This window comes from Emys orbicularis (genome assembly GCF_028017835.1).
Source record: "Emys orbicularis isolate rEmyOrb1 chromosome 12 unlocalized genomic scaffold, rEmyOrb1.hap1 SUPER_12_unloc_1, whole genome shotgun sequence".
Taxonomy (NCBI): Eukaryota; Metazoa; Chordata; order Testudines; family Emydidae; genus Emys; species Emys orbicularis.
Window position 1 is genome coordinate 196995 of NW_027045136.1, and position 27743 is coordinate 224737.

Consider the following 27743-nt stretch of genomic DNA (forward strand, 5'->3'; position numbering starts at 1 on the left):
ATGCCGGACGCAGAGATGGCCGAGTTTGGGGCTGCCGCCCCCTACCTGCGCCAGTCGGACAAGCTGCGGCTCGAAGCGCAGACCCGGCCCTTCGACCTGAAGAAGGACATCTTCGTGCCGGACCCCAAGGAGGAGTTTGTCAAGGCCAAGATCATCTCCCGGGATGGGGCCAAAGTCACCGCCGAGACCGAGAACGGCCAGGTGCGGGGGAGGGTGTGTGTGTGGGGTGGGGGGTGGGGGGTTGCCCCAGACAGCCCCATCCACACAGCTCTCTCCTGCCCCCCTCCAGTGTCACTGCCCCCAAGCACAGCGCCCCCAACAGGCTCCAGACACCATCCTCCATGGGGCCCCTCAGTGCCTCCTGGGGCCCCTGTTCATGAAGGGGTGACTGCTCCTCCCCCACACAATACACCCAACACCCCCAAAGTGACCCCTCCTCCTCCAGGGAACCCCCCTCCAGCCCCTACCCCTCATGAGTTCACCTCAGGGGCCCCCCAAACTCCTCCCCCTCCAACTCCTACAGTGTCCCCTGGAGGCTAATCCCGGTTCCTCTGGGGGCTGCTTGCCCCAGATGGCACCTGCCTCCCCATGGTCCCCCACGCTAACGCTGCCCGGGGCTCTCTTGGTGTGTGTGTTGGGGGTGTCCCTGCAGACGGTGACGGTGAAGGAGGATCAGATCATGCAGCAGAACCCGCCAAAGTTCGACAAGATCGAGGACATGGCCATGCTGACGTTCCTGCACGAGCCGGCCGTGCTCTACAACCTCAAGGAGCGATACGCCGCCTGGATGATCTACGTGAGTCTGCGGGGGGGTGCCCCCTGCTGGGCTTTGCCAGCTTCCCTTCCCCGGCCTCCCCCGTGGGGCGAGGGAGAAAATACCCAGACCTCCATGCTGTGCGACCCACCCCTGCGTCGGCGCTGTAGTATTTCTGGGAGCTCTACATCTAGAGCCGTTCTGGAGTCGGACGTTCTTGATCAGGGGACTTTAGAGCCATTCCCCATCCAATGGCTCTGTTTAGAGCCCTTCTACATCAGCAAATCAGTCCATCTTCTAGATCCAAGGTTCAGGGGTTGAGGACTCTCTCCATCTTCTAGTTTAGAGCCGTTCTAGAAAAGAAACTCATTCACTGTTTTAGATCGGGGCATTGGAGCCATTTTAGAGCAGAAACTCAATGTCTCTTCTAGATCGGGGGGGAGGGGTGTTAGAGCAATTCTGGAGGAGGGGCTTCCGCTCCCCTTCTAGATCAAGGATGTTAGTGTCATTCCGTATTGGTGGGGGTTTCCTCTCCTTCTAGACTGGGATTGGGTGGCATTATCTCTTCTTCTAGATCAGAGGTGGGCAAACTACGGCCCGTGGGACCGTCCTGCCCGGCCCCTGAGCTCCCGGCCGGGGAGGCTACCCCCAGCCCCTCCTCTGCAGGCACACCGCTGCGCAGGCAGCACGGCTTGCACCCGCCAACCTCCCAGGCTTTCCAATAAGCCAGTTCTGCCGCTCTGAGCGGCATGGTAAGGGGGCGGGGGGTTGGATAAGAGGCAGGGGGTCTCGGGGGGCAGGCAGGGGACATGGGTCGGTTGGATGGGGCGGCGGTCAGGAGACAGGGAGCAGGGGGGGTTGGATAGGGAGTGGAGTCCTGGGGAGGCAGTTAGGGATGGGGGTCCCGGGAGGGGGCAGACAGGGGACAAGGAGTGTGTGGGGGTTGGATAGGTCAGGGGTCCCAGGGGTCCTGTCAGGGGACGGGGGTGTGGATAGGGGTTGGGACAGTGAGGGGACAGGGAAGAGGAGGTTGGATAGGGGGTGGGATCCCAGGGGGGCAGTTTGGGGAGTGGGGTTCTGGGAGGGGTCGGTCAGGGGACAAGGAGCAGGGAGGGTTGGATGGGGAGGGGTCCCGGGGGGCAGTCAGGGAGTGGGAAGTGGGAGGGGGTGGATGGGGGGTGGGGGCCAGGCTGTTTGGGGGGGGCACAGCCTTCCCTACCTGGCCCTCCATACCATTTCGCAACCCCAAAGTGGCCCTTGGGCCAAAAAGTTTGCGCACCCCTATTCTAGATGGAGGTTGGGTGTGTCATTTTTTCCTTTCCTGGATCACGGGGGAGGGGGAGGCATCATCTCTATTATCTTCCCTCTCTCTGGCCTTCCTCCCCCCCCCCCATTCTCCCTCTCCAGACCTACTCGGGGCTGTTCTGCGTGACGGTCAATCCCTACAAGTGGTTGCCGGTCTATAACGCGGAGGTGGTGGGCGCTTACAGGGGCAAGAAGAGAAGCGAAGCCCCACCCCACATCTTCTCCATCTCTGACAACGCCTACCAGAACATGCTGACCGGTAGGGACCTAACCCTATCCTTAACTATACCCATAACCATAAATATAACCCTAACCTTAACTCTACCCCAGCCATAACCCTATCCTTAACTATATCCCTAACCCTAACCCTAACCTTAACTCTACCCCAGCCATAACCCTATCCTTAACTATATCCCTAACCATAACCATAAATATAACCCTAACCTTAACTCTACTCCAGCCATAACCATAAATATAAACCTAACCTTAATTATACTCCTATCCATAAGCCTAACCCTAATTATACCCATAATCATAACCATAAATATACCCCTAACCCTAACTATACCCCTAGCCATAGCCATAGTCTCTATCCCTAAGCATAAACCCCTAACCTGCAGACCTATCCCACTGCTTCCTTTCCCTCTCTGCCTACCAGCACATGTGGATGGGTACAGGATATCCACTCTGATCTGGGTGGAGGGCACCCTGGGGTGGGCAAGACGGGGCTAGGTAGCTTCTATCCACCTCATGCTGTTTCTCCTCCCCTTCTTTTCAGATCGAGAGAACCAGTCCATCCTCATCACGTGAGTGTCACCCCATCCCTTCCTCTCTTACCCCCTCCCCCCCGCAAAATCACTGCACCCCAAAACCTTTAACAGCCCCCTTGAAGTTTGATCCCACCCCCCAAAGTTTTAACCCTTCTTGTATTGTAGCCCCGACCCTTCAAGTCTTAGCCCCATCTATTAAAGTTTTAACCTCCCTGCCCCCACTCTGAATTCTGAAGCCCCGCCCCCTCTCTGAATTCTGAAGCCCCGCCCCCTCTCTGAAGTCCTGACTCCTGAATTCTGCATGGAGTCTTCCTGCTTCTCCAGCGCTCGGGGTGGGTGGGACACAGGCAGGAGGGGCTGTGTCTCACTCTCTCCCCTCCTGTACCCCAGCGGAGAATCCGGGGCGGGGAAGACCGTGAACACCAAGCGGGTCATTCAGTACTTTGCCGTCATCGCAGCCATCAGTGACCGCAGCAAGAAGGAACAGGTGGACAAGAGCAAGGTGTGGCCTCCACCCATCTATCTGAACCATCCATCTATGCCTGTATCCATCCCCATGTCCATCCGCCTATGCCTATCCCCATGTCCATCCCTTTACTAGTCTGTCCATCCCTGGCCTTGCGTTTATCTGCTACCATCCATCCATCCATCCATCCATCCCCATCCCTCCATCTCTGTACCCATCTATCTGTCCCATTCCTATATCTGTTCACCCATCCATCCCCATGTCTGTCTGTCCATCCTCACATATGTCCATCCATCTATCTCTCATTCTTCCCATCACCCATTCTCTGTCTCACGCCTCCCTTTCTGCCCTCTGATTATTTCCTTTTCCTTTCCCCTCACCTGTATGATGTTCCTCACTCAGGGGACCCTGGAGGATCAAATCATCCAGGCCAACCCCGCCCTGGAGGCCTTTGGCAACGCCAAGACCGTGAGGAACGACAACTCGTCCCGATTCGTGAGTGTCCTGGAATTGGGGTGGAGGTGGAGAGCTGGGGGTGGGGCATGTGGGGCTGTGTCTGGGGTGGGAGCTCTGGAGAAGGAAGCCATGGGGCTGTTGTCTCAGATGTGGGGGTCGGTGGAGGAGGTTATGGGGAGGAGGCGGTGGGGAAGGAGGTTGTGTGGTTATATGTGGGGAGAGGTCTGTATGGTTGTGTGTGGGGTGGAGGTGTCTTTGGGGGAGGGATCTATGGGGCTGTGTATGGAGTTTGGGAGTCTGAAGGGCAGTGTCTTGGATTGGAGAGTCTATAGGGAAGGAGATTTGTGGGGCTGTATGTCAGGTGGGAGATCTGGGGGAGAAGTCTCTGTGGCTGTCTATGGGGTTTGAGGTCTGAAGGGCCATGTGTGGGGTGAGTGGCTGTGGGGAAGAAGGTTGCGGGGCTGTGTAGGAGTCGGGGGAAGGGGTCTGTGTTTGGAGTCTGTGGGGCTATCCCTGCTGTATTAGCCCCTAATCCTGAGCATTCTCCCTCCCTCCCTAGGGTAAATTCATCCGGATTCATTTCGGGGCGACGGGGAAGTTGGCTTCAGCTGATATAGAGACCTGTGAGTGTGATGAATGTCGATGTTCTCTGCCTCCATCCTGTGCCTCATGGATTCGTGTTTGTTCTCTGCCTCTCCCCATACCTTCTCTCTAACCCACTCTTTTCCCCTTTCCCTCAGATCTCCTGGAAAAATCCCGGGTCATCTGCCAGCTCAAATCCGAGAGGAGCTATCACATCTACTACCAGATCCTGTCCAACAAAAAGCCAGAACTCCTGGGTGAGAATCTTCAGCAACCCAGGCAGATTGTGCTTGGGCTGTACTGAACAGCCTCATGTCTACATGAGTTGGTCTAGTTGAGTGGCTTCGTGTCTTCATGAGTTGAGTGGTGTGTCCACAAATCTTGTTAAGGCGACTGGACTCTAGTATCCTTAAGTAAAGTTGAGTTCCCTTGAGTCTGATTCAAGCGGAGTGACCTCTAGTATCCTTGCATTGAATCCCTTCCAGTCTCAGTGAGATGATGAACTCTAGTATCCTTAAACTGAGTTCCCTTGAGTCTTGCAAGTAGAGTGGAGTGACCTTATGTCGTGTTAATTTGAAATGAGCCAAGCGTCCTCACATCTTAGTATGTTTAGAGGCATCAAATCTTGTTGAGTTGCATGGCCTCCAGTCTTGTTAGATTGAGCTTAGCATCTTCAAGTCTGGCTGAAATCCCTCAAATCCAGAAGAGCTGAATTCAGTGTCCTCAAGTCCTGTTGAGTCTGGGTAATTTGATTCATGTTGGGTTGAGTGAATTCAGGTCTTGAGGAATTGAACTGAGTGGCCCCAAGTCCTTGACCTTTCCTTGCTGAGCTGGTTTCGGTTGAGTGGCATCCTCACTCTTTCACTGACTTGAGTTGCGCAGATGCGTCATATAGACACGGGTCTTGTGTCCATCCGTAACCCATCAGCTTCCCTCTGCAGACATGATGCTGGTGACCAACAACCCATATGACTACGCCTTCATCTCCCAAGGAGAGACCACGGTGTCTTCCATCGATGATGCCGAAGAGTTGATAGCCACCGATGTGAGTATAGCCAGGGGCAGCAGGGGGCCGGGAAGCCTCTCGAGGGACCACTGGCTGGGAAGCCATTGCTGCCTCTTCTTCAGTTGGAAGCCTTGACATTTTGTCCCTCTCCCACCACAGAGTGCCTTTGACATCTTGGGCTTCACTCAGGAGGAGAAGAACTCCTTGTACAAGCTGACGGGCGCCATCATGCACTTCGGGAACATGAAGTTCAAGCAGAAGCAGCGCGAGGAGCAGGCCGAGCCTGACGGCACCGAGGGTGGGCACCAGTGGCAACTGGGGCCAATGCAGGGTGGGGATTGGTCATGCCCAGGGCTGGGGGAATGGAAGACAAACATTGTCTCCTTTGCTTTTCCAGAGGCGGACAAATCTGCCTACCTGATGGGGTTGAACTCGTCAGATCTACTGAAGGGGCTTGTTCACCCACGGGTCAAGGTGGGGAACGAATATGTGACCAAGGGGCAGACTGTCCAGCAGGTGAGAACCCACTTCCTTCCTTCCTTCTCCTTTTTCACTCCTTCTTTCCTCTCCTCTTTCTGTGTCTTAGGCTTTGTCTTCACTACCCGCCGATCCGGCGGGTAGCAATCGGTTTTTCGGGGATCGACTTACCGCGTCTAGTGAAGACGCGGTAAAATCGATCCCTGATCGCTCTGCCGTCGACTCCGGAAATCCACCTCGGCAGGAGGCGGCAGCGGAGTCGGCGGCAGCGCGGCAGCGGTCGACTTTCCCGCGTCCTCACCGCTAGGTAAGCCGACCTAAAATACGCAACTTCAGCTACGGTATTCACGTAGCTGAAGTTGCGTATCTTAGGTCGGACCCCCGCTGCAGTGTAGACCTAGCCTTAGTTTTTTCTTTCACTTTTTCTTTGTGTCTCATTCTTTCTTTTATTTCGTTCACTTTCCCTTTCTTTCTTCCATGCTTTCTGTCTCGGTTTCTTCTGATGTTTTTCTTTCTTTTATTCTTTTACTTTGTGTGTTTCTCCTTCTCTCACGGCTTCATCTCTATTTTCCATCATAACTTCCATTTTCTTTCTTTCTTTCTTTCTTTCTTTCTTTCTTTCTTTCTTTCTTTCTTTCTTTCTTTCTTTCTCTCTACATTTCACTGTTTCTTCCCTGTTTCTCATTCTTTTCTTTCATTCTTGCTTTCACCTGAATTGAGCCTGGGTGATTGGAAATGGGACTCATGAGTTCAGCCCAGAGTGCGGGGATCCATGCCCAGGGACCACCAGGCCTGGGATTCACCCTCTCAGCCTGCAAGAGCGATAGGTAACCAGGTCATCTGTCATCCCCCAGGTATCTTATGCTGTAGGAGCCCTGGCCAAGTCCGTGTATGAGAAGATGTTCGGCTGGATGGTGACCAGGATCAACAACACCCTTGAGACGAAGCAGCCGCGTCAGTATTTCATCGGGGTGCTGGACATTGCTGGCTTTGAGATCTTTGATGTAAGTGATTCCCCCAGCAGGGGGCACTGTAGGGAGCAGGGCAGGGGCACTGGCTGTGGGGGAGCTCCCAGCTACTCCAGCCCCAGCCTCTCCCAGCAGAGGGCACTGTAGGGAGTGCTGGTTGTGGTGCAGTTCCTCCCTTCCTCCATTAGGTGGCTCTATAGAAAAGCACCACCTGGTAGGCGCAGTTACACTCTGGTATGTCTTCCCCAGATGCCTCTATGGTCTCACCATAGCAGAGGGCACTTTTTGTTCTCATTCGTCTCTTGTTCCCCAACCTCCTCCCCAGTTCAACAGCTTCGAGCAGCTCTGCATCAACTTCACCAACGAGAAGCTGCAGCAGTTCTTCAACCACCACATGTTCGTCCTGGAGCAGGAGGAGTACAAGAAGGAGGGGATCGAGTGGGTGTTCATCGACTTCGGCATGGACCTGCAGGCCTGCATAGACCTCATTGAGAAGGTACCTCCCACCGCCACTCCATCGCGACCCTCCACGCCTCCGTCACGGCCGCTGGAGTAGGATCTACAGTCGGGTTTTGCGTCTCATTCCCAGGCTGATCCCTGGCCATTTCATCCATTTTGCTTTTGTGCTGACGTTCTCCTTTCGCTTCATCAGCTCTTCTCCCTCCCACAATGTATTCATAGAGCACTCAGATCCCCTCTCAGCCTGTGTTTGATGCTAACCAGGCCCAGCTCTTTCATTTGCCTCCCATAAGACCTGGTCTCCGTTCCCCTGATTGTCCCAGCAGCCCTTTGCTCAGCACCTGTCCCGGTAGGACGCCCTCTTTCTGGAACAGGCGACCGGAATTGCACACCGGATCCCCGATGAGGTTTTGCCAGTGCCTTGTCCAATGGCATTAAAACCTCCCTATCTCTCCTGGAAAAACCTGTCCTGACAAGCTGTAGGACAGCGTTGTCCTTTTCCACAGCAACGTCACATCAGTTACAATGTCAGTTTCCAGGTGAGAGCTCGGGGCACTCTGGACACTGAGGCAGGGCCTACAAGAATTTGGCAGGGAGAGAATCTAATTCTCCGGGGCAGCATTCAGCTGCTTAGCCCCAAGACCGGCCTTTCTGTTCCTGCAGCCCCTGCCTCATTCACTCCATGCCTTGCAACTCGTGAGGCAGGGGCTGGCAGACACAGGCCTGATTCAGTCCATGCCAGGCGCTGAAGGAGACAGGGTCCAGCAGACAGAGGCTTGGCTGGGCCCGGAGCTGGGCGCTGATTGAGGCAGGGTCGGCAGACACAGCCCTCGTTCAGCCCCAGAGCCGGCAAGGCCAGGCGCTAATTGAGGCAGGGTCCTGTGGGAATACAGCACATGATCATGGAATTGAAGTCTGTCTCTCATGAGGGGCAGAGTTAAGGGTAGAGAGGCAGCCTTAATCCTTTGCTGTTTGCCTGTGGTGTCTCTGTCCTGCAGCCCATGGGCATCATGTCCATCCTGGAGGAGGAGTGCATGTTCCCCAAGGCGTCGGACATGACCTTCAAGGCCAAGCTCTACGACAACCACCTGGGCAAGTCAGGCAACTTCGGCAAGCCGCGGAACATCAAGGGGAAGCCGGAAGCGCATTTCTCCCTCATGCACTACGCCGGCACGGTGGACTACAACATCCTGGGCTGGCTGCAGAAGAACAAGGACCCGCTCAATGAGACGGTGGTGGGGCTCTACCAGAAATCCGCCCTCAAACTCCTTGCCCTCCTCTTCGCCAACTATGCGGGGACTGACGCAGGTAAGACCTCTCTCCCCTGAGTCCCAGCCCCCCCACTCTAACCACCAGACCCCACTCCCCTCCCATAACCAGAGAAAGAACCCAGGAGTCCTGGGCTCCCAGCCCCTCCCCCCCACTCTAACCACTAGTCCCCATTCCCTTTCTAATGGGTGCGGGTCTCTCTCCCTCACAGCCCATGATGGCGGGAAGGGGAAAGGATCAAAGAAGAAGGGTTCATCTTTCCAGACGGTGTCAGCGCTGCATAGGGTAAGGGGACCCGGGGGCAGACGGCAGAGCTAGGGTCCTGACCTCCTGTAGGATCGGCTCTGCCAGACGAGATTCCTAACAGACCCTCTTGTCTCTCTCTGTTTCTTGTTCTTTCTTCTTTGCTTCTCCTTGACTCTTGCTTTCTCATTCCATCCATCTTTCTGCCCCCCTTTCTGTCTCATTCCATCCATCTGTTTTTCTCTCTGTGTTTCATTGTTCATCTCTCTTGCTTCTTTCTTTCTTTCTTTCTTTCTTTCTTTCTTTCTTTCTTTCTTTCTTTCTTTCTTTCTTTCTTGTTCTCTCCATTCCTCTCTGCCTCATTCTCTTTATCCATCCGTCCCGCCGTTTCTGTCCTGTTCTCTCCATCTCTCTCTCCCCCCCTCCCCAGGAGAACCTGAACAAGCTGATGACAAACCTGCGCTCAACTCACCCCCACTTCGTCCGCTGCATCATCCCCAATGAGATCAAGGCTCCAGGCACGTGATCCCCCCTCCCTCACCTGCCTCTGCCCACTGGGCGCCGTTACCCCCCCCCCCTCCGGGGGAGGGGAAGTCACAGGCTCCATGGTTGCTCAGGGCTGTTCAGAGGGAGGGGGCATGGCTAAGGACTGGGGGGCGGTCCTAAAGGGGAGAGGGGTGTGGCTAAGGGCCGAAGGCTAAATGATGAGGGGGTGAGGAGTATGTCTGCATGGTTTTCCTGTCTCTGTTGCCCTCCATCCCTCCCCAGAGGTGAGGGGACCTGGCTAAAGGAAGAGGGGCGGGGCTAAGGGGAAGAGGGGCATGTTCATTTTTTGCATAACTCTATTTCTCCCTATGGCCGAGGGGTGTGATTAATGGGAAAATGGGCGTGGCTGCATGTGATGGGGGCGTGGTTTATAGATTGGGCCCCCTTCCACTTCTGTCCCTACCTAAAGAGCAGAGTGGGTGTGGTCTAACGGGCATACATTGCCCCCCACCCAAATCAATCCCTCCCCAAAGGTGCTGGGCAGGGCTAAGGGCACGGGGGCGTGGCTCAATGGGAAGGGGCGGGGCCTTTATTTGCATGAATAAAGCTCCCTATCCACCCCCTCTCCAGAGGCAAAGGGCATGGCCAAGAGGTAAAGGGCGGGGCCTGTGACTGCCAGGCTCCACCCCTTTCCATCACTAACCCCCGTTTTCCCGCCCCAGGGGTGATGGACAACCCCCTGGTGATGCACCAGCTGCGCTGCAACGGGGTGTTGGAGGGCATCCGCATCTGCAGGAAGGGCTTCCCCAACCGCATCCTCTACGGGGACTTCAGACAGAGGTAGGTCTGCCCCACCCCCCCGGGGCACTGCTGCAGGGGAAGCTCGCACCACCACGGGATGGCCTCAGAGATCCAGGGTCACTAACGATCCCCTCCCCCAGGTACCGTATCCTGAACCCCGCGGCCATCCCCGAGGGGCAGTTCATCGACAGCCGCAAGGGGGCGGAAAAGCTGCTGGGCTCCCTCGATATCGACTCCAGCCAGTACAAATTCGGGCACACCAAGGTGAGGGGGAGGAGTCTGTGTGGGGGACAGGATCCCAGCTAGCCACACCTCTAGGGACCAGGGACCATACGGTTGTGCTGGCATTAGGAGGCACTGTGCTGGGGGGGGTCCCAGCTGTGCCCTGTCTCCCAGCCTAGCGCTAGGGGATGCTGGGCCGGGGTGGGGGTCCCAGCCTGGTGCCAGGGGGCGCTGGGCCGGGGTGGGGGTCCCAGCCTGGTGCCAGGGGGCGCTGGGCCGGGGGGGGTGCCAGCCTGGTGCTAGGGGGCGCTGGGCCGGGGGGGGGGGGTCCCAGCCTGGTGCCAGGGGGCGCTGGGCCAGGGGGGGGTCCCAGCCTGGCGCTAGGGGGCGCTCTGCTGATGTTTGTATTTCGCTGGCTGTCCCAGGTGTTCTTCAAGGCCGGGCTGCTGGGGCTGCTGGAGGAGATGCGTGATGAGCGGCTCGCCCGGATCATCACCCGCCTCCAGGCCCAGTCCCGGGGCCTCCTCTCCCGCCTTGAATTCAAGAAGATCTTGGAACGAAGGTAGGGTGGGGTGCGAAGGTGTCATAGGAGACGTTGTTGTTGTAGGGCAGCTCGTAGCCATTTCTGGCTTGGGCACTGCTGTAGGGAAGTTCACAGCTTCAGCTCATGTGGCCTCCCTCCCTGCCAGGGACTCCCTGCTGGTTATACAGTGGAACATCCGGGCCTTCATGGGGGTGAAGAACTGGCCCTGGATGAAGCTCTACTTCAAGATCAAGCCGCTCCTGAAGAGCGCTGAGACGGAGAAGGAGATGCTGGCCATGAAGGAGGAGTTTGGGCGCCTGAAGGAGGCGCTGGAGAAGTCGGAGGCCCGGAGGAAGGAGCTGGAGGAGAAGATGGTCTCTCTGCTGCAGGAGAAGAACGACCTCCAGCTGCAAGTGCAGGCTGTGAGTGATGGAAGTGTTCCCCCCCCTTGACCCCTCTGGGCCCCGTGGTCAGTGAGGTTGGGTTGGGCCATGAATGATGGAGATCCCCCCGTTTGAATCCTCCTGACACCCATGGAGGAGCTCCAACTCCTGCCCTGTAGGCTTAGAAGAAGGGATTCCCCTATCCTTGAACCCCATGCTTCACCTATGAACCTATCACACTCTTTCTTTCCTTCATTCTCTCCATCTTTTTCTTCTTTCCTTTCAGGAGCAAGACAATCTTGCAGATGCTGAGGAGCGCTGCGACCAGTTGATCAAGAACAAGATCCAGCTGGAGGCCAAGGTGAAGGAGCAGACGGAGCGGCTGGAGGACGAGGAGGAGATGAATGCTGAGCTGACGGCCAAGAAGAGGAAGCTGGAGGACGAGTGCTCGGAGCTCAAGAAGGACATTGACGACCTGGAGCTGACCCTGGCCAAGGTGGAGAAGGAGAAACACGCGACGGAGAACAAGGTGAGGGCAGAGATGGGAGTTTGACTTGCGATAAGTGGCTTCTAGACTATTGCGGTTGAGTGGTATCAAGGCTAGTTGGATTGAGGCGAGTGGCCACAAGGTTGGTTGGGTTGGGTTGGATTTCGTGGCCTGAGACCTGGTTAGACTGAGCGTTCTCAAGACTGGCTGGGTTGGATTGAGTGGCCTGTGGGATGTTTGGGTTGGGTTGAGTGTCATCAAGGATGGTTGGGTTGGTTCAGTGGCCTGAGGGATGATTGCGTTGGGTTGGTCAAGTGGGTTCAAGGATTGCTGTTTTGAGTTAAGTGGCCTCAATCCTCCGCCCTGCCATGAAGCCACTAATCTCCAACACTGAGCTTTGCCCATTGGGCCACCCAATATCTAAACCCACCTGATTTATCTACTTGCAGGTGAAGAACCTGACAGAGGAGATGGCCGGGCTGGATGAGATAATAGCCAAGCTGACCAAGGAGAAGAAGGCCCTGCAGGAGGCCCATCAGCAAGCACTGGACGACCTGCAGGCCGAGGAGGACAAGGTCAACACCTTGACCAAAGCCAAGGTCAAACTGGAGCAGCAGGTGGATGACGTAAGTACCAGCAGCCTGGGGATGGGGCTAAGGAGCTAGATGGCATTACTGATAGGTTATTACTTCCTCCCCGTTTGGTAACTCCTTAGACTCTGGGGGATGTTGCGTCTGGAGAGGTTATCTCTGAGGGGTCCAAGTGGGGGTCCAGCGAGGGTGTCAGGGGGGATCACAGAGCAGAGTGTCTCCGATGGAGGGTGATCCATCACTGGGGGGTTTCCCACTAAAAACATCCTGTTGAGCGGACCCCGGGTTCCTGGGTTCATTTTCTTTCTCTCTCAGTTGGAGGGCTCCCTGGAGCAGGAGAAGAAGATCCGCATGGACCTAGAACGGGCCAAGAGGAAGCTAGAAGGGGATTTGAAACTGGCCCAGGAGAGCATCATGGACCTGGAGAATGACAGGCAGCAGCTGGACGAGAAGCTGAAAAAGTAGGGGCCTCCTTGTGTCGCCAACCAGGAGTCCTGACTCCCAGCCCCTCTTTGCTCTAACCCCTAGACCCCACTCCCTCCCAGAGCCAGGGGTAGAATCCAGGAGTCCTGGCTCCTAACCTCCCACTCTAACCACTAGACCCCACTCCCCTTGCAGAGCCAGAGAGAGAACTTGTTTTCTGTCTCCTTCAGGAAAGACTTTGAGCTCAGCGCACTGAATGCCCGGATCGAGGATGAGCAACTGATAGCTGCCCAGCTCCAGAAAAAGCTCAAAGAGCTTCAGGTGAGGCAGGCTGGCTTGTACGTCACCAGAGTTGGGGTCCAGAAATGCTCCCCACCTAGCTGGGCTGGTAGCAGGATGATCTCGGTGCTCATCTCCTCTCCAGACGTTACTCTGTGTTGCTTGGGGGTGTCTCCACAATCCCTCCCCCCTTTCTCTCCGGTCGAGAATTAGGAAGGAGGAGCTCTCCTCCATCGAAAGTCTAGAACCAATAGAGACATTGAGGGTCCCCTCTTCTGTGTCTCAGGAAAATTCTCTTCCTCTCTGCTGTAGAACAGTATGCCCCAAAAGGGAGAAGATCTCATATTGGTCTGAGCCTATGGTCCTTTGCTTCTAGAACTTAGACTACTTTTATAATGATCTAGAACATCTACATGTTTTATTTGGCGCTGTGGGGTCTAGATCTGTTTAAAGAAATGGGTTATCTGAGCTCTCTGCTGATTGAACAGGGAATCTCCAGAACCCGTACTATTCCTTCCCTGCTCTAGAATGTCCACCAGTCATTTTCAACATTGGGCGCTCTAGATGCTGCTAAGGCCACTTGCTTCTAGACCCCCCATGCTTTCCCTGATCTAGAACATCTACATTCTGTCCTTTGGAGCTGCGTGTTGTAGACCCAGTTCAGGCACTTTACTTCTGGAACCCAAAGCATTCTTTCCCATGACCTAGGATGTCTACATGCTGTATGTGAAACTGGGTGTGTGAGATCTGGCTAATGACCTTTGTTTCTAGAACTTTTCTATTGTATCTAGCATATGTCACGTTCCAGATTTGGCTGAGGACCTTTGCTCCTCTGTCCCACGTGTTCCTGCCTGCTCTAGCATGTGAGATGTTCTAGGCCTGTCTAAGCCCGTGGGTCTCTCTCCGGCTGCAGGCGCGCATCGAGGAGCTGGAGGAGGAGCTGGAGGCAGAGCGCACGGCCCGGGCCAAGGTGGAGAAGCTGCGCTCGGACCTGTCGCGGGAGCTGGAGGAGATCAGCGAGCGGCTGGAGGAGGCGGGCGGCGCCACCTCGGTGCAGATCGAGATGAACAAGAAGCGGGAGGCGGAGTTCCAGAAGATGCGGCGGGACCTGGAGGAGGCCACGCTGCAGCATGAGGCCACGGCCGCCACCCTGCGCAAGAAACACGCCGACTCGGTGGCCGAGCTGGGCGAGCAGATCGACAACCTGCAGCGCGTCAAGCAGAAGCTGGAGAAGGAGAAGAGCGAGCTCAAGCTGGAGCTGGATGATGTCAGCTCCAACTTGGAGCAGCTGCTCAAAGCCAAGGTGCCCCGGGGGCAGGCCGATGGAGGGGAGGGGCCATGGGTAGTTGGAGGGGCTAAGGATGGAGGGGCCAATCATAGCTGTGAGGGCAGCATCAGTGGGGGAGGAGCCACTACTTAGAACCGGTGCTCATGAGGGCCAGACAAAGGCAGGGAGGTGGGGCCGAAGCTAGTGGGCAGGGGGAGGTGCCTCTCTTTCTGCCGCCCTCCTGGTTTTTCGGGGTCTCCTTTTCCTGTCGCTCCTTCATTCTCCCGTTGGTTTCTTCCCCTCTTCGCCGCCCCGACGTCTCCCCTTCCCCAGGCCAACCTGGAGAAGCTGTGCCGGACGGTGGAGGACCAGATGAACGAACACAGGACCAAGTCCGAGGAGGCGCAGCGCATGGTGAACGACCTCACCACCCAGCGTGCCAAGCTCCAGGCTGAGAACGGTGAGTGGGGACCCCCCATCGCCCTGCTCCCGGGGACCCCCCATCGCCCTTCACCCCTGGAACCCCCCATCGCCCTGCCCCCTGGGACCCCCCCCCATCACCCTACACCCCTGGGACCCCCCATCGCCCTGCCCCCTGGTATCCCCCATTGCCCTGCCCCCTGGGACCCCCATCGCCCTCGCCCTACACCCTTGGGACCCCCCATCCCCCTGCTCCCTGGGACCCCCCCATCGCCCTGCCCCCTGGGACCCCCCCCATCACCCTACACCCCTGGGATCCCCCATCGCCCTTCACCCTACACCCCTGGGGCCCCCCATCGCCCTTCACCCCTGGGACCCCCCCATCACCCTACACCCCTGGGATCCCCCATTGCCCTGCCCCCTGGGACCCCCATCGCCCTTCACCCTACACCCTTGGGACCCCCCATCGCCCTTCACCCCTGGGACCCCCCCATCGCCCTGCCTCCTGGGACCCCCCCATCACCCTACACCCCTGGGACCCCCCATCGCCCTACACCCCTGGGACCCTACACCACTGGTATCCCCTGCAATCTTGGGACCCCCTCCCTGCCCCCTATGCCCCTGGGACTCCCCCACCCGCCCCTGAGAGTCTTGCTGCATCCTCCTGACCACCCCATGAGGGATGTGCCCTCTGGGAGCCCCCTCTTTTCCCCCCATGTCCCCTCCCTCCCCCCTGCACCCCACACGCCATGTACGAGCCCCTGAGCCCTCTAACCCTCCTCCCCGCCCTCTGCCCCTCCCTGGGGGACCCCCCAAGAGCTCTCTCCCAACCCCCTGCACTCCATATGAGGGATCCTCCCCCCACACCCCTGGGAGCCCCCCTCACAGTCCTCGTGCACTGGGGTGAGGGGTGCGGGGTCCCCGCGGAGGATGGTTCCCTATTCTCCCTTTCTGCCCTGCGCCCAGGTGAGCTGGCCAGGCAGCTGGACGAGAAGGATGCGCTGGTCAACCAGCTGACACGGGGGAAGCTGACGTACACCCAGCAGCTGGAAGATCTCAAGAGACAACTGGAGGAAGAGGCCAAGGCAAGGGCTGGGCTGGCAGGGGGCTGCGGGTCGGGAGTGAGGGGCACCGGCGGGGGGGGGGAGGGGATGGGCTAGCAGGGGGCTGCGGGTTGGGAGTGAGGGGCACTGGCAGAGCTGGGGGGGCAGGGCTGGACGGGCAGGGGCTGTGGGTCGGGAGTGAGGGGCACCGGCAGAGCTGGGGGGGGCAGGGCTGGGCTAGCAGGGGGCTGCGGGTTGGGAGTGAGGGGCACTGGCAGAGCTGGGGGGGGGGCAAGGCTGGACGGGCAGGGGCTGTGGGTCGGGAGTGAGGGGCACCGGCAGAGCTGGGGGGGGCAGGGCTGGGCTAGCAGGGGGCTGCGGGTCAGGAGTGAGGGGCACTGGCAGAGCTCTTTGTCCCCCCACCCCAGACGAAGAACGCCCTGGCCCACGCGCTGCAGTCAGCCCGGCATGACTGCGACCTGCTGCGGGAGCAGTACGAGGAGGAGACGGAGGCAAAGGCCGAGCTGCAGCGCTCGCTCTCCAAGGCCAACTCCGAGGTGGCGCAGTGGAGAACCAAGTACGAGACGGACGCCATCCAGAGGACAGAGGAGCTGGAGGAGGCCAAGTGAGTGCCAGGTGGCTTTCCCTATCGCCGTCTCCCTCCCTGCCTTCCCCCCCGTCCTGGGAACTTGTCTAGAATGCTCTAGTGCCATCTGGAACATGAGGATCCCATGTGGCAGGCCAGTGTTTTGGATGTTTTCTCCTGGTGACTTGTCTAGAGCGGTCTAGAACCCTTCCATTCCCCCGTTCTTCCACTCCTGTTTGCTTTCACCCTCTCATTCAATCCCTCCTATTTTCTTTTTGTTCCCTTGTTCTTTTACTTTTTTGTGCATTCTCTTATTCTTTTGTGCTTTTTCTTTCATCCGCTCCTCTTATTTCTCTCATTCATTCTTTTTTTTCCACATTCATTGTCGTTTGTTCTGTCATTTTTTCTTTCTGTTCTTTCATTTCTTGTTTTGTTTGTTCTATCTTCCCATCTCTCTTGCTTCCTTTCTTTCTCTTGGCTTTTCATTTGTTTGTTCTTTTGTCCGCCTGTTCTTTTTTCCTTTCATCCTTTTTTGTTCTTTTGTTCCTTCTTGCATTCCTTCTGTTTTTTCTTTTTTCCTTTTTTATTGTTTGTCTCATTCTTTTTCTTTTTTCCTTTCACCTTCTTGTTCTTTCTTTTTTCTTGTTCATTCTTTCTTCCTAATTGTTTGTTCTTCCTGTTCATCCTTTCCTTCCCTCCCCTCCCCTTTCCTTTCCTTTAATCCTCTCTTATGCTTGGTTCGACATTCCCACCATCTCTCCTATTTCCTTCCATCTTGCCCTGAAGTGAAGGTGTGTGTGTCTCTCTATTCCCCACCACGGACCAGAAACTCCTTTTGTCTTGAAGGGTCTAGAACATAAGGTTCCCATTCATCCCGCCAGTGTCTTGGTCATGTACAGCTGGAAGATTGTCTACAATGGTCTAGAGCAGTCTAGAATATAAGAATCCCGTGTCTTGGTAATTTTCTACAGGGAACATGTCTAGAATGGTCCAGACCATCAGGCAGGTGTGACAGGCATTTTTCTGCCGGGAACCCCCTGTAACTCCAAGGCTGAGGGAGGTGGGGAAGAGCCCAGGTCGCTCTTTGGTGACCAATGGTGTCTGTCGTCCCCCGGTGGCAGGAAGAAGCTGGCGCAGCGGCTGCAGGAGGCGGAGGAGGCTGTGGAGGCCGTGAACGCCAAGTGCTCGTCGCTGGAGAAGACCAAGCACCGGCTGCAGAATGAGATCGAGGACTTGATGGTGGATGTGGAGCGGTCAAACGCTGCCGCAGCTGCCCTGGACAAGAAGCAGAGAAACTTTGACAAGGTGGGGCTGGGGGAGGGGGGAGAGAGGGGGAGAGAGAATGAATGAATGGATGAAACAGAGCAAAGAAAGAATGAAACAGGGCCAAAGGAAGACAGAATAAAACAGAACTAAAGAAATGAAGCATGAATTAAATAGAGGCGAGGAAAGAAAGAAAGAAAGAAAGAAAGAAAGAAAGAAAGAAAGAAAGAAAGAAAGAAAGAGGTAGAGCCGCAGAAAAATTGAATACAAAGCCAAAAAATAATAAATTAAATAAAATCAAGGAAGGAAGGAAGGGATAAAACAGAGTGAATGAATGAAATAGATCAAAGAAAGACTAGAAGGAAATAAAGAAGGAAACAGAGCACAGAAGGAATGAAATAGAGCCTAGGAAAGAAAGAAGCAAAACCAAATATAAATAAAATAGAACAAAAAAATGGAACAAAAGTAAAAATGGACTAGAGGGAAGGAGCCAAAGAATGAGAGAGCATGAAGTACAAAGAAAAATTGAATAAAAAGCCAATGAACAAATGAATGAAACAGAGCAAAGAGGGACTTAAATGGAGGCAAAAGATAGATAGGGTGAAAGATGGAAAGAAAATGAAATAGAGAGAGCCAAATAAAGAACGAGTGAATGAAAAGAGCCAAAGAATGAAGGAAATAGAGCCAAGGAAGGCAAAAAATACTTTTCAGCAACCAACAATTGGGTATTTTTCAGCAGAAAACATTCTCATTTGGGTTGCTAAGAGGTGAAAAAAAATTGTTTCCCCGAAAAGTCAACATTTCCACCCCCCTCCCATCTCGTTCTCCTTTCGAAGATGGGGAGACCATAATATCTCAGCTTACGAGGTGACTTGATCATGGGCTACAACAGGGATCGGCAACCTTTGGCATGTGGCTCGCCAGGGTAAGCACCCTGGCGGGCCGGGCCAGTTTGTTTACCTGCCGCGTCGGCAGGTTCGGCCGATCACAGCTCCCACTGGCCGTGGTTCGCCGCTCCAGGCCAATGGGGCCAGCGGGAAGTGACGGCCAGCATATCCCTCCTCCCACGCCGCTTCCTGCAGCCTCCATTGGTCTGGAGCGGCGAACCGCGGCCAGTGGGAGCCGCAATCAGCCGAACCTGCGGACGTGGCAGGTAAACAAACCGGCCAGGCCTGCCAGGGTGCTTACCCTGGCAGGCTGCAGGCCAAACGTTGCCGATCCCTGGTCTACAAGGATCTACCTCGGCAAGAGGTTTTCTGGTAGGGCGCTCTTGAATCTCAGCACCCAAAGGAGAACGAGACCCAGTGCCTGGACTCTGAAGTACGACATGTTCAGACTAGAAATAAGGTGCAAATTTTTCACGGGCACAGGAATTAACCCTTAGAAGAGCCAGCCTAGGCCGACAGTGGCTTCTCCGTCACTTGGCATCTTTAAATCAAGAACTGGCGTCTCTTAAGACATGTTCTAGCTCAGCTGTCAGATATGGGCTGGAGACATGGGTGACTGGGCTTAGAATCTACGGAAAGGGGGAGAGACCGAGGACAGGGAAAGCAGGAAGGAATGAAAAGCTAGAGGAAAGGGGAGAGAAGGGAGAGGGGCCCAGAGCAGGGAGTTTTCTCCACTGAGCAGAAGGCTCATCCATTGGGGTGACTCTCTCACCCCCCACCCCACCCCCCAGATCCTGTCCGAGTGGAAGCAGAAGTTCGAGGAGTCGCAGACGGAGCTGGAGTCGTCGCAGAAGGAGGCGCGGTCACTCAGCACCGAGCTCTTCAAGCTGAAGAACGCCTACGAGGAGTCGCTGGAGCATCTGGAGACCTTCAAGAGGGAGAACAAGAACCTACAGGGTGAGACTCCCCAGCCCACTCCCCGGCACCCCCTGCCCCCGCTCCCTGCAGCACAGCGCCCCCTGGCCCCACGCTGGGGTAGGACAATCTCCCACCCTAGCCATGACCCGCCTCCGGCTTAGCGCGGTCTCTCTCCCCCCGCAGAGGAGATCTCGGACCTGACGGAGCAGCTGGGAACCAGCGGCAAAACCATCCATGAGCTGGAGAAGGTGCGGAAACAGCTGGAGGCCGAGAAGATGGAGCTGCAGGCGGCGCTGGAGGAGGCTGAGGTGAGGGGCACAGCCGAGCACCCCTTCCCAGAGCCGCGTGGGGGTCAGCCGGGAACCCCTTCCCAGCGCCGTCAGCCGGGAACCCCTTCCCAGAGCCGCGTGGGGGTCAGCCGGGAACCCCCCCAGCGCTGGCTCTGCCTATTCTGATTTCATTTTCCCTTTCTCTCTTTCCAACCCTTTCCCCGGTCTTCCCCTTTCATTCATCCTTGCTTTTTTCACTCATTCTTTTCTTCTGTCTGCCTGTGACGGTCCACGCCCCTAAGGTTGCGGGCGGCGTGGACTATCCGCCACCGTCTGTTAACTAGCCCTTTAATCCAGGGCTGTGTAGCCTAGCGGCCAAAGTCTCTGACGTCCCCTTTGCCTCAAGGGGACGCAACCTAACGGCAAGAGTCTGCAACCCAGCCCGTGGCTACCGGGCGGGAGGGCCTATAGGCCGGAGTCCCCAGAGCCACCCTCGGGCGGAGGGCAGCGCGGCCCAGCGGCCCGAGTCCCCCAGAGCCACCCTCGGGCGGAGGGCAGCGCGGCCCAGCGGCCCGAGTCCCCCAGAGCCACCCTCGGGCGGAGGGCAGCGCGGCCCAGCGGCCCGAGTCCCCCAGAGCCACCCTCGGGCGGAGGGCAGCGCGGCCCAGCGGCCCGAGTCCCCCAGAGCCACCCTCGGGCGGAGGGCAGCGCGGCCCAGCGGCCCGAGTCCCCCAGAGCCACCCTCGGGCGGAGGGCAGCGCGGCCCAGCGGCCCGAGTCCCCCAGAGCCACCCTCGGGCGGAGGGTAGCGCGGCCCAGCGGCCCGAGTCCCCCAGAGCCACCCTCGGGCGGAGGGCAGCGCGGCCCAGCGGCCCGAGTCCCCCAGAGCCACCCTCGGGCGGAGGGCAGCGTGAGGCTTTTTCACCAACTCAGCGGGGGGGTTCCGACTGAAACACGCTGAGATTCCCCGGCGGGGGGGGGGGGGGGGAGGTACCACTCTGTCACCCTCCCGGGGTCCCTTCCTACCAGAGTCTCCGCTGGGGTCTCCCAGGAGTCAACAGGTACTTGGTGCTCGGCGAGTTCGGTCGTCCCCTGGGTCTCCTCTAAGCACCGGGGCGCCGGCGGGCCGTGGACGGCGTCTCTTCCCGGCGTAGCCACCGGCTGTGGCTGGTCCGCCGCAGGAGCTTCCCCGGCAGGTCCTGCACCTACGGGCTCCCCCCCAGACTGAGCCGGTCTCCCTCCCTTTATACTCCTATAGCACTTGGAGCATGCCCAGTCCGCCCAGGGAGGCGGGACTTCCGCTGTCAGTCCCTGGGGCTTAACTCCTTCCGGGTTAAGGCGGGGTTGCTTGGCCCCTCCCTCTAGTCCCTGGGGCTTAACTCCTTCTGGGCTAAGGCAGGGTTGCCTGGTCCCTCCACACTGCCACTTTTTCAATTCTTTCTTTCTTTCTTTCTATTGATTTCTCCTTCCTCTCTTTCTTTGCTTTTCTTTATTCCTTCTTTCTATCTTTTCCCTCCATTCATTTCTTCTCTCTCTTTTGGTCTCCATTCCTCTCCTCCTTCATTAATTTCTTCTTTCTTTCCATCTCTGCTTTTTTCATTCCTCCTTTCTTTCTCCCTCTGTCTTGGATTCATTTTTTTCTCCCTGTCTTCTTTTTCATTCCTTCTTTCATGCATTTCTGGTTTCATTTTGCCTCTCTGTCTTTCCAATGCCTTCCCCATTCTTTCCTCTTCATCCACTCTTCTTTTTCCACTCACTCCTTCCTCCTCTCTGTCTTTTTTCATCCATCCTTTAACATATTTCTTCTTTCTTTCTTATTTGGGATTTCATTTTTCCTCTCTTTCTCTTTCCAATCCTTTCTCCATTCTTTCTATTTCATTCACTCTTCCCTTTTTCATTCATTCTTTAAATCTTTCTGCCTCATTTTTCATTCTTCCTGTGATATATTTACTCCTTCCTTCTCTCTCCACCTCCCCTCTCCTTTTCTTTCTTTCTTTCTTTCTTTCTTTCTTTGTATTAATCTCTCTCTCTCTTTTCTCTCATTCATTCATCCTCCCTCCTCCCCCCCACCCCCCAGGCCTCTCTGGAGCACGAGGAGGGGAAGATCCTGCGGGCGCAGCTGGAGTTTAACCAGTTCAAGGCGGATTTCGAGCGGAAGCTGGCGGAGAAGGACGAGGAGATGGAGCAGGCCAAGCGCAACCACCTGCGGGTGGTGGATTCGCTGCAGACCTCGCTGGACGCCGAGACACGCAGCCGCAACGAGGCGCTGAGAGTCAAGAAGAAGATGGAGGGCGACCTCAACGAGATGGAGATCCAGCTGAGCCACGCCAACCGCATGGCGGCCGAGGCCCAGAAGCAAGTCAAGCTGCTGCAGGGATTGCTCAAGGTACCTCCAGGGGGCGCTGTGCTGTGAGGGGGTCCCAATGGTTCCTTGTCTCCCAGCCTGGCCCTAGGGGGCGCTGTGCTGTGGAGGGGAGGGTCCTGGCCATGCCCTGTCTACCCACTCATGGCCTGTTCTCCCTCCACCCCAGGACACCCAGATCCAGCTGGACGACGTTGTCCGGGCCAATGAGGACCTAAAGGAGAACATCGCCATTGTGGAGCGGCGGAACAACCTGCTGACGGCCGAGCTGGAGGAGCTGCGAGCTGTGGTGGAGCAGACGGAGCGCGCCCGGAAACTGGCCGAGCAGGAGCTGATAGAAGCCAGTGAGAGAGTCCAGCTGCTCCACACCCAGGTGAGAGAGATGGGGACCCCCGACATCTGACCCCTTGAGCGGAACCCCCTTTGGTCCACTACAGAAAACCTGGCCCCAGCAGCGGTTCCCTTCACTGACCCATGTGAGCTTCCCTGTTCATTCATGACAGGAGCCTAGAACATTGACACTGCCCTGTTGGGTCTGGAGAGTGATCTAGAACATGACAGCCATAATCTAGAGTGTGGGTGCTGCTGTGTTGAGGTTGGATTGTAATCCAGAACATGAGCAGCACTTTGTTTGCTCTAGGAAGTGGTCTAGAGCCTCGATACTGCCATTTTGTGTCTGGATAACCATTTAGAATGTGATTGCCACTTGATTTGTTCTAGATAATAGTCTAGAATATCCACTAATAGTCTAGAATATCCACTCTGTCTGGAAAACAACGTAGCACAAGATCACAACCATATGGGCTACCCTGTTCATTCATGACAGGAATGGGTTTGGGTGATGCTCTGGAACATGGCTAGAGCTCAGCACTTTCTGGATAGTAGTCTAGAAGATGGCCATTGCCAAGTTCATTCAGAATAGTCATCTAGAACATGGTGGCCATTTTATTTGTTCTGGATAATACTCTGAAATATAAACATCACTTTATTTGTTCTGAATAATCATCTAGAAGATGGTTATCACCCAGTTTAGTCTGACTAAGAGTCTAGAACATGACAAACATGTTTTGAGTGAGGTGATAGTCTAGAATATATGTATAATATGGCCAGTGTCCTGATTGCTTGGGGGGAAATGTCTAGAACTTGTCTTGGTCAGGTAAAATAACATCCTGGAATGGGATCACTGCACCATTTGGCTGGGGCAATAATGTAGAACATTTGGGTGGGGTGACAGTCTAGAATATGATAATTACTCCTTTTCTGCAGATAATAGTCTAGAATATGCCCATTTTGAGTGGGATAAGTCTAGAAAATAGTCACTGCTCTGTGTGTGAGAGACAAGAGTCTCTTATTTGTCTGGTGCCTGTACAGACCTCATTCCACCAGCTGGTTTTAGGCCAATCTAGAGCTTGAGTCTCAACAACCACCCCCTGATTCCATTTAATTCAAGATCAAGGAGCTAGAACATTTTAGGGAATGGCATTTCTCCCAGAGAGGCAAATCTAGAACAGACCTGCCAGCATGGGGTTCTAGCCCACCAGGGAAGGAACTCAGATGGCTCGGATCCTGAGCTGTCAGGGAACTATCTCTAGATCTGATGGAACAATGCCGCCTCTGAGCTTATCTCCCCTCACCCACTGATCTAGAACACCAGCCTGATCAACCAGAAGAAGAAGATGGAGGCGGATCTGTCCCAGCTGCAGACAGAGGTGGAGGAGGCCGTGCAGGAGTGCAGGAATGCCGAGGAGAAGGCCAAGAAAGCCATCACTGACGTGAGTGTGAGGGAATGGGACACGAGGCCTTTCCCCTCTAGGGGGCACCAGCTCCGATCTAGTCCCAGGGTGGGGGTACTGGCTGGCTCAGGGGGGCAGGGAATGACTCTTCTTTCTGGCCGGCAGGCGGCGATGATGGCGGAGGAGCTGAAGAAGGAGCAGGACACCAGCGCTCACCTGGAGCGGATGAAGAAGAACATGGAGCAGACCATCAAGGACCTGCAGCTGCGGCTGGATGAGGCCGAGCAGCTGGCCCTCAAGGGCGGCAAGAAGCAGCTGCAGAAGCTGGAGGCGCGTGTCCGGGAGCTCGAGAACGAGCTGGAGTCGGAGCAGAAGCGCAACGCGGAGAGCATCAAGGGCCTGCGCAAATCAGAGCGGCGCATCAAGGAGCTCACCTACCAGGTACCTGCTGGGAGGGGGTGGGTCTGGAAACAAGAGGAGCTGCAAATCTTGCAGTCCAGAATACAAGTGATATGCTCCAGAATGCGAGTCGCATGCCTTAGAACACGTGTGCTCTAGAACCTGAAGTGCATGCCCCAGAACTTGCAGTCTAGAACATGAGTTGTCTGACATGGAACACAAATAGCCTGCCCCCAAACACGCTATGTATTCTCTAGAACATATGACACATGCCCCAGGGCATGTACGGTCCTATCCAGAACATCATCCTAGCTGTTCTGAATTGCAAATACCTGGCTTCTGACCATCCCACACTAGGACTTGAGCATCACACTCAAGACACATGCTACAGAATTGTTTGCCTGGTCTAGAACATCTTACTGATCATTGTAGACCTCGGTGAGCATGTCCTGTTCCAGAAACCTCTGCACCAGAACACAAGCTATCCACTCGAGAACGTGGGACATGTGGCGCAGAACATAACCTGATCTATGCTAGACCATAGATGACCTAGAATCATAGATCCAAGTTCAGAAAGGACCATTGTGGTCATCTAGCCAGATCTCCTGTATATTACAGGCCATAGACTTCCCTGACTTGTTCTAGAATAGTTTTCACATGTTCTAGAGCCCCCGAGCTCCTGGCCCGGGAGGCTAGCCCCTGGCCCCTCCCCTGCTCTCCCCCCTCCCCCGCAGCCCCAGCTCGCTCGCTCCGCCGCCGGCGCAATGCTCTGGGCAGCGGGGCTGTGAGCTCCTGGGGCAGCGCAGCTGCAGAGCCCGGCCTGACCTGGTCTCTGTGCTGCGTGGTGGGGGTGGTGGCGTGGCCTGACTCCAGCCAGGCAGCGCGGCTGTAGCGCCGCCAGCCACCAGTGCTCCAGGCAGCGTGGTAAGGGGGCAGGGAGCAGGGGGTGTTAGATAGAGGGCAGGGGAGTTCAGGGTGGTGGTCAGGGGGCAGGGGTGTGGATGGTGGTCAGGGGGAAACAGGGGGTTGAATGGGGGCAGGGGTCCCGGGGGGGCAGTCAGGAAGAAGAAGGGGGGTTGGATGGGGCGGCAGGGGGCAGTCAGGGGCAGGGGTTCCGGGGGCAGTCAGGGGACAGGGAGAAGGGGTGGTTGGATGGGGCAGAGGTCCCAGGGGGCCATCAGGAATGAGAGGAGGGGTTGGATGGGGTGTCAGAGGTCCAGGGGCAGTCAGGGGACAGGGGGGTTGGATGGGGCAGGAGTCCCCGGGGGGGGCAGATAGGAGGTGGGGGCCGGCCAAAGAACCCCTCCCCTAACCGGCCCTCCATACAATTTACTAAACCCGATGCGGCCCTCAGGCCAAAAAGTTTGCCCACCCCTGCTCTAGAGCATAGCACACCCATTAGCGCTCTGTTCCATTGCCAAACTCAAGAACACCATTCACTCCATAGTCTCAAACCCTGCATGAAATCCCCATGGGTTACCTCCATATTCTACAGTAACAGCCAGGAGTATCTCCGCATCCCCAGCCATCCTGCTGTTCTAGAGCCAGGCTCTTACCCAGTCCTGCTCTACAACCAACTCCTAACTGGCTTGGCTTTTGGTCTAGAACATGATGGATCTAGAAACCATCACCCCTCACACTGGCCTTTTTAAATTGTAGATCAAGGATACCCCAGCAGCCCTTGGGTTTTAGACAGGTTTAGAGTAATTATGGGGCTCTTTTGTTACCACCCCCACTTGAGGAAGCACACATAGACTTATGGTCATGAACGGAGGTTGGGGATTAATCCAGACCCCCATGGTTCTCGAGCAGCTGGGTTCCAGAGCCACTGGCTGAATCCAGAATTTCTTCCCCCCTCATCTCTCCAGACTGAGGAGGACAGGAAGAATCTGATCCGTCTCCAGGACCTGGTAGACAAACTCCAGCTGAAGGTCAAAGCCTACAAGAGGCAGGCCGAGGAGGCGGTGAGTGTCCAGAACTTCTAGATCCTCCCCATGATGCATTCTGGAATCCAGACCTCCTCCTCCCCCGGACCCCAGAACCCAGATGGACGGGCAGATGGACAGTTGAGTGGGTGGATAGATGGAGAGTTGATGGAAAGGTTGGATGAGAAAATGGAAGAATGGATGGATTGTAACCAATCAGTACAGGGGAGCTGGCCCCCTCCTATTCTTCCCTGAGCCCTTATCTGTTGGAAATCCAGTGGTGGGTAGTTCCACAGGTTAACACGTCCCATTTTCTTCTCTGTGTCCCCAGTGGGACAGGCACCCCCTGCCTTGGGGCAGTACCCAGGTAGGTGCAGGGGCCTGGCCATGCTGAACTCTGGGCTGCGCTGCAGACCCAGTAGCGGGCAGTTCCACAGGGTAACACTCCGGTTTCTCTCCCCCGGCAGGAGGAACAAGCCAACACCAACCTGGCCAAGTTCCGGAAGGTGCAGCACGAACTGGACGAGGCGGAGGAGCGGGCCGACATCGCCGAGTCCCAGGTCAACAAGCTGCGGGCCAAGAGCCGCGACATCGGAGCCAAGGTAGGCCATGCTGGGGCTGCCCCTCCCCCTCCTCTGACCCCACCCCCTCTTCTCCTCTCCTTCCCCATTTCTCCTGTCACCTCTTCTCCCCTCCCATCTTCCCTCCCACGTCTTTGCCCTTGTATTGACACTCGCTTTCTCTCTGTTCTTTTGCAGAAGGGGCTGAATGAGGAGTAACTCCCGTGACCCCCCGGAACCCCCCCGGCTGCGACTGACAGACCCCACCACCCCGACTCACCCCTGCTCTCTGTATATCAGTGTCGGCCCCCATGCCCCCTTCCCAGACTGTAGAATAAAATGCATTGTACAGCACCATGCACTCTGCGTGTGACTTTAAATAAACACGCTCCACGGCACAGCGCCTCTGCCAAGCCCTGCCCCTGGCTCCCCACAGCACAGTGCCCCCCGCCGAGCCCCACCCCCAGCTCCCCCATCCGAACCCCACCCCCGGCTCCCCACAGAGCAGCGCCCCCCGCCAAGCCCTGCCCCGGGATCCCCACAGCGCAGCGTCCCACGCAGAGCCCGGCTCCCTGCTCCCCACAGCGCAGTGCCCCCCATCCGAGCCCCACCCCCGACTCCCCCATCCGAGCCCCACCCCCGACTCCCCACAGCGCAGCGCCCCCCGCCGAGCCCCGCTCCCAGCTCCCCACGGCATGGCACGCCCCGCCGAGCCCCACCCCCGGCTCCACACGGCGCACCGCCGCCCGCCGAGCCCCGCCCCTGTCTCCCCACGGCGCAGCGCCCCCCGCCGAGCCTCACCCCCGGCTCCCCACAGCGCAGCGCCCCCCGCCGAGCCCCATCCCTGTCTCCCCACGGCGCAGCGCCCCCAGTCGAGCCCCGCCCCCGGCTCTGAACAGCCTGGCGCCCCGAGCGCTACACACCCGTGTCCTCTCTACCCATAGATGATTTGAGCTGAGACCGTGTGCTCTCATTGGCATCACCTGCCCACTAGTGCCCAGTTTCCGTATTGCACAATGAACCGGAGGGGACAGGGTTACAGCCCGGGATGGGGCCTGGGACCCAGGCATCCAGGACGCTGCTCAGCACCTGCCAGTTGAGACGCGAGGGCGGGGAATGGAAAGGGGCATTGTGGAGGGAGAGGGGGATGGACGGATGGATAT

General features: G+C 56.6%; 1 protein-coding gene across 2 annotated transcripts; it reads left to right on the plus strand.

The window, feature by feature from the left end:
- On the plus strand, positions 1-26799 carry LOC135894802 (myosin-7). Of its 2 annotated transcripts, none has more exons than XM_065422896.1 (38): positions 1-201; positions 653-796; positions 2162-2318; positions 2838-2865; positions 3220-3331; positions 3698-3790; positions 4311-4374; positions 4492-4590; positions 5275-5378; positions 5499-5637; positions 5737-5855; positions 6671-6820; positions 7110-7280; positions 8242-8551; positions 8724-8797; positions 9186-9273; positions 9964-10081; positions 10183-10306; positions 10690-10826; positions 10954-11209; positions 11457-11699; positions 12107-12283; positions 12563-12708; positions 12901-12991; positions 13863-14252; positions 14550-14676; positions 15603-15727; positions 16114-16304; positions 17387-17570; positions 19207-19372; positions 19517-19641; positions 21679-21987; positions 22133-22336; positions 23610-23735; positions 23862-24137; positions 25964-26059; positions 26488-26622; positions 26779-26799. In XM_065422896.1, exons 1-38 carry the CDS (start codon positions 1-3, stop codon positions 26797-26799), a joined length of 5820 nt encoding a protein of 1939 aa, XP_065278968.1. The 2 variants fall into 2 exon arrangements, with proteins under 2 accessions (XP_065278968.1, XP_065278969.1); XM_065422897.1 differs by having other exon boundaries at positions 26782-26799.
- Positions 26800-27743: the final 944 nt, after the last annotated feature.

Excerpts from the sequence above, each read along its gene's own strand:
- LOC135894802 (XM_065422896.1), top strand. The coding sequence starts at position 1 with ATGCCGGACGCAGAGATGGCCGAGTTTGGGGCTGCCGCCCCCTACCTG. Across the intron at positions 12,284-12,562 it reads TGGAGCAGCAGGTGGATGAC|TTGGAGGGCTCCCTGGAGCA; the intron begins GTAAGTACCAGC and ends TTTCTCTCTCAG. Across the intron at positions 26,060-26,487 it reads AGAGGCAGGCCGAGGAGGCG|GAGGAACAAGCCAACACCAA; the intron begins GTGAGTGTCCAG and ends CTCCCCCGGCAG.